Source organism: Pavona decussata, unplaced genomic scaffold (genome assembly GCF_977016875.1).
Source record: "Pavona decussata unplaced genomic scaffold, jaPavDecu1.1 SCAFFOLD_42, whole genome shotgun sequence".
Taxonomy (NCBI): domain Eukaryota; kingdom Metazoa; phylum Cnidaria; class Anthozoa; order Scleractinia; family Agariciidae; genus Pavona; species Pavona decussata.
In genome coordinates, this window is record NW_028145464.1 from 688,866 (window position 1) to 695,000 (window position 6,135).

The window sequence follows — 6,135 nt, forward strand, 5'->3', positions numbered from 1 at the left end:
CGAAGTAGTAGCACAACGGCACTTCTCCTTCTTCGAGTTATTGCTTGGTGTGATTGCTCTTTGTTTTTGTTTAGAGTCGGTGATGACATTGACGTGCAAGCTGAACTAGACTCGGATATCTACAATCCAGAGTACAACGCGAGACTAGAATACCGGGAACCAGTGTTCGCTCCCTCAAGCACCCTTATGTTAAAAGTTTATACTGTTGATAGGGTGACAAAGAATCTCTGCTGTGTCGGGTATGCGTTTTTACCCATCTTTGTTGAGGTTGGAACAACGAATCAGCCATCCGTCAGCAGTTCACAAGTGAAGGTTGGTTTAAATTCTTACAAGTTATGTGTATTTTAACCCTTCAACCCCCGAAACCAACATGGATAACAACACTGTTCACCATATCTGGGAAGTATTTGAGAAGTTTGTTTAAATATCAAGCCATTTGCTTTATCGTGTTGTCCTTAGAGGGGAGATAAGGGCTTTGGTGATTCTCCCCCAGTTGTTCAGTTGCTTCAATTCGGATTGTGCTTAGCCCAAGACTTGAGGCTTTGGATTCCAAAAGCCCTTGCTAAGATCTCCACTTTCTCCACGCGAAAATACCTTCGTTTTAGTAGGTACTGTCCTTAAGAAACCTGCGTTTCTCGAGATACGGAGAAGGATGCGGAGTAGCAATAGGAGGCGCCGTCCCGAAATAGCTTTCCAACAACTACTAAATTTTAAAACTGAATACTTCGAATATTTGTTTTGTTTTTTTTAACAGTTCTGTGCAACTAAGTAGCTATCTCAATAAATGAGACCTTCGGCTGGAACTCATAGAAACTCCGAGAACATGAAATTTTGCTTACAGTTTCTAGAAAAACTGTCGACTGCTTAACACTAATCCACTTTCACGTCTTACTCCTAAGTTTTCTATCCGCCTGTTCAATGAAAGAATTCGTCTTTCCTGTCTTCTATGGCATTTTTTACCCAATGATGTCCACCAATCTGAAATATTTTCACTGAGAAATTAAGTGTGAAGTTTTATATTAAATGTTTGGTCACCAAATTAAACTAAGCTTTTTGCAACTTCATGCTTTAGCAGAAAAACCACCATTGCGTTGTAGAATCATCGCTTGATGAGCATCTGTGGAGACGATTGACTGTTCTGTACAATCCGAAGTTATCTTCACCCTCTTCTTCCAATGACCCAAAACCTGCTAGCTGACATGCCCTGAATTAATAAAGTTCCCAGGGCTCTAAGTTTATTTTTTAGCTTTAGGAGCAGTTGTGCTACCGGTGTAAATTTCTAGGCCTAGTGCCAAAATTTTAGTCGCACAGTAAAGACGTTAGCGAGCAAAGCTACTGGTTGCACCAAAATAAAAAACAAGAAAGCTTCAGACGTTGTATAACTTTTGGTGTATAATTTAATTACATGTTCTGGGAAAGAATACTTTTACCTTGACCTATGACACTTTTTAACAGAAGTTGTCATGTTTCAGGTCGCCCTAAATGAAGGACCTCATCAAATACGATTGTACGGAGGCAGTCCAGACCTCAGTCAGCCGTTACATGAAAGTGTGACTCAAAGTATCTCGTAAGTGTGAACACATATTTCGTTATTGTTTTACCAGGTTATCACTCTTCAGTCAACAATATGACTGTGTTTGACTGCAAGCCATCAGGAACTGGGGGTCTTATACTTTTGTAAAATCGGAGAAATTTAATAATAAATTTGAAACAATTATAATTATAATTTCATTTGGCCAAAAGTCAAATTTAATGTCAATAGGCTCACAGGGATTACTTGCGCAGTCTCCCGATTCAGAGACTCATGATAAAGTGCTTGAAAATCCAGATCGAATTGGAATTTGGAAATGTTGTTTTTTGAGGAGAGGGAAAACCGGAGTGTCCAGAGAAAAACCTCTCGGAGAACCAACAAGAAACTCAATCCACATATGACACCGAGTCTGAGAATTCAACCCGTGCCACATTGGTGGGAAGCGAGTGCACTTACCACTGCGCCATCCCTGATCACCTTCTATCGGAATGCCTCAGAGCAATCCGACAAATTAACTGAAAAAGACAACAGTGTCCCAGTGTGAATAGATCCACAACCCTAATCTCCTTCTCAGATCTTTTTACTCTTTTAGAGAGAACATCTGGTAAAATCCGTTTAATGACGTCATAACGTGTCAGGAATGTGACACATTGCATGACTGTGCGCGCTCAACATTCACAGCAAAAAGACTGCTCACCAATTCTCAGGATATGTTTGTCGTTGAAAATGTCGGTAATACTTCGCCTGTCGTATTCAGAACAAAAAAGATCAATGATTTAAAGTTTCTGAGAGAAGAAGAAATGCGCCGCTAAGTTTTGTTGACAATTTAAAAGATACAGGCGCTGTAAAATGTCACCTTGGCAAGGAAAACTTTTCACAAGAATTTAATTTTAATTGCGTTTCCTTCAACAGCCCCATACCCTGTGCTAGTTTATTGATAAGGATTGTCCAAGCAGCATGCCACCCTAATGGAAGACCAAAGGAGGTAAGTGATGAAGGATTAGGATTAATTCAGCCATACTATTTTTTTTTTTTTTTTTGTATTTTATTGATTTTTTTTTTATTAATTAAAGTTGTTTACAAGAATTGATTCAGACAAAGCGGTTGTATATAGCTAATTACAAAGGTTTTCTAATTAAAATACAAACAGTAGAAAATTAATAGATGAGACAATAAATACCAAAAAATAATAATAATAATAATAATAATAATAAATAAATAAATAAACTACAAGCTACCAGATGAACTACAATTATTTGATTAGAAACTTTTTCCACTTAACGTCGTGAAAAGCACGTTTACCATTTGATTCAGCAATCGTCGTTTCAATTTGATATATTAGGGATACTTTTGCAAGATAGGTTCTTAGTGAAGGCGGGTAGCCTTTATTTCGACAAGAGTAAATATGCTGTTTCGCCAGAATCAAGAAATGATTAAGAAGATGAAAGTCTACTTGCCTTTTCCAGATTCCAAAAATTTTGTCAATCTCTGATAACGCTTCCACTTTGATATCTATCATATTGAGCCATTTAATTAAATCCTGCCAAAACTTGTTCGAGTAATCACATTCTATTAAGAGGTGTTCAATGGTTTCACTTTCTCTTTTGCAAAATGTACATAGACACGAAGATACCAGGCCGATTTTATGGAGAAATTCATTCGTCGCTAAATACCTATGTAACACCTTAAACTGGAATTCACGTGATTTGGAGTCTACAGTCACTCTAAAGGGAATACAATATATCTCTTGCCAATCTAGTTGATAATTATATTTTTCCGAGTATTTTGACTGCGCGGTTGGTATAATCTCGACCTTTGAGCGGGCTTCTTTGTTGATATTTTTCGAGATAGCTTTATCGAGACGAATATTGTGACCATTCAAATGTAACTTCATATAATGGGATAGGATAATCTTCCAATTACTTTGTTGATTCTCAGCAAATTTCTTACAACACATGATCCTTTGACTCTTTATTATTGATTCTAGATGGGGTGCTTTCAGTCCACCTTTATCCAAGTCAGATATGAGAGATAAACGTTTGACTTTGTCTTTCCCTTTCCAAATAAATTTAAAAAGTAATTTGTTGACCTCGGTCACGATATCTTTTTGCACGCAAATTAAACCGGCACGATACATGAATATCGGTATCACAAATGTCTTTACAATCTGAATCCTCCCTAAAATAGTTAGATCTCTCCACTTCCACATTTGTAACTTCTCTTTGATTGATCTTAAAATCTCATCAAAATTTAACTTTTTCCTCTGACTATCATTATATGTAAAATACACACCTAAAATTTTAATCGTGTGCTTCACGCATATGTTTTTGGAGGAAATGACGGTTGCGGCCATAGAGGAGACATGATTACCTAAAAACATACATTCAGTTTTCTCGAAAATTATTTCGAGTCCAGAACACTTATTGAACAGATCAGCAGTATGAAGAAGAACTTCAAGAGATCTGGTATTTCTCAGAAAAGCTGTGACGTCATCAGCAAACATTTCTAATTTAATTTCTTCCTTGCCTACTAGAATTCCTTGAATGTTTTTATTTCCACGCACGGTGATGGCAAAGGTTTCCAAACAGATAATGAACAAATATGGTGATAGAGGATCGCCCTGTCTAACACCTCTACGTATGTTGAAAGGGCCTGTCGAAAAACCATTATTCATGACCGAACTAGTTATATTTTGATAGAAGGTCCTAATCCACCGCATGAAAGTAGGACCAAAGTTAAAAGCGGATAGCGTCTCTAACATAAAATTCCTATTAATCGAGTCAAAAGCTTTTTTAAAATCTATTGCTACCATTAAGCCTTGGATCTTTTCTCTTTCTGTAAATTCTAAAATATCATGTATTGCCCTTACTGCATCAAATATAGACTTTCCTTTTACATATGCATTTTGATTGTAGTGTACTATATCGGGTATCACCTTTTGGAGTCTCCTTGCAATTGCTTTTGATCCGATCTTTGTGTCTAAATTTATAAGTGAAATCGGTCTCCAATTTGAAATTTGTCTCCTGTCTTTTCCTTTCTTTTCTATAAGTGTTATAATCGCTTGCTTCTGTGAATTCGATAACTCGCCATAGTCAAAGGCACAATTTAGACTTTCTACTAATAACTTACCTAAGATACCCCAAAATGTTTTCTAAAATTCTACAGTAAGTCCATCATTGCCTGGTGATTTATTTTCTTTGAAAGACTGAAGACTTTGAAGACATTCTTCCACTGTTAGTTTGCCCTCACACGTAGCTGCTTTCTCTGACGATAGTTTAGGGATTTCAGGATGTCGGAGGAATAAATTTGCACAGTCTGGCACGTTACCCTCACTATCGTACAAACCAGTGTAGAAATCTTCGAGTTCGTTCATAATTATCTTAGGATCTGAGCTTAAAGTTCCGTTTTTAGTAAATACTTTGCGAACACAGCTTTTAGCTTTTTTGTGAGATTCTAGCCTTAAGAAGTACTTACATGTAGTGTTTTTTCCCCCCTTCTCATACCAAGACGCTCTAGATCGAATGATAGCACCCTTTGAAAGATAATCAAAATGCGCGTCGTACTTACTTTTGAGAATTTCAAGCTGCTCAAAATTTTCTGTTGACGGATCGGCAGCGCACTTTTTCTGATAAAATGTAAGAGACGTTTCAATTTCAAGTATTTTTGCTTTTCTTAACCGTGCTTTTTCTTTACTGTATTTCAAAGATACTTGTCTAATTCTATATTTTATTAGATCCCAAAGCACTCTTTTATCATTTACATCTTTGAACTCCACAATCCAAGCTGGGACGCTGTCCGTAATAAGTTTTATGTACTCTTCGTCCTTAGTTAAGTTAGAATTAAATTTCCAGTGGGACGGACCGTGTCTCTGTTCTTCAATTCCATTGAAAAGTAGTGTAATTGCTGAATGATCTGATTTTATAGAGGGTATAATTTTAACTTGTTCAACTTCATCTTGACAGATGTCACTAATCAGCCAAAAATCGAGTCTTCTTTGGATCAAAGGTCTTGTTTGCTTCCAAGTAAATAGTCTTCCATCCGGATTTCTTATTCTCCAGATATCAACGAGGTCCATATCAAAACAAATTTCTTCAAGTACCTTAACCGACTCTTTTTGGGCTGGCGACCCACCCAGACAATCCAAATTAGAATCAAAAGTGACATTGAAATCGCCTCCAATGACAACTTTTTGCTCAGGGCTTGAGATTATACCATCCAACCTCTCCTGTAAATCTTTAAAATATGTGCACTGATCACGCACTTTATTTGGTGCATAAATATTGGCAAAAATATATTTAACTCCTTGCACAGTCGCATTTAAAATAATAAATCTCCCAACTGGATCACATAGGCACGATTCATCTTCAAAATCTAAATCTTTCCTTATGAGTGTCATCACACCACAGCTGTGGTTTGATCCGTGCGCGAAAAACATTTTCCCACTCCACTGAGTTCTCCATATATTCTCAATGTCTTTCGAGCTATATGTTTCTTGAAGGAAAATTATATCCGCTTTTTGTTTTTTTAACCAGACAAACAAAGCTCTCCTTTTTTCAGGCGATCGAATTCCACGAACGTTAAGTGAAAGAAGTTTGAAATTTACA

The 6,135-nt window shown here is 36.8% G+C and overlaps 1 protein-coding gene across 5 annotated transcripts in view; it reads left to right on the forward strand.

Moving 5' to 3' along the window:
- LOC146482846 (uncharacterized) overlaps positions 1 to 6,135 on the forward strand; it is a 57,256-nt gene that overhangs the window by 37,457 nt on the left and 13,664 nt on the right. For all 5 annotated transcript variants that reach the window (XM_085106665.1, XM_085106667.1, XM_085106666.1 and 2 more), the window contains 3 exons: positions 75 to 312; positions 1,473 to 1,567; positions 2,444 to 2,516. In XM_085106665.1, coding sequence (XP_084962791.1) covers positions 75 to 312; positions 1,473 to 1,567; positions 2,444 to 2,516 — 406 coding nt within the window. The remainder of the gene's footprint in view (positions 1 to 74; positions 313 to 1,472; positions 1,568 to 2,443; positions 2,517 to 6,135) is intronic.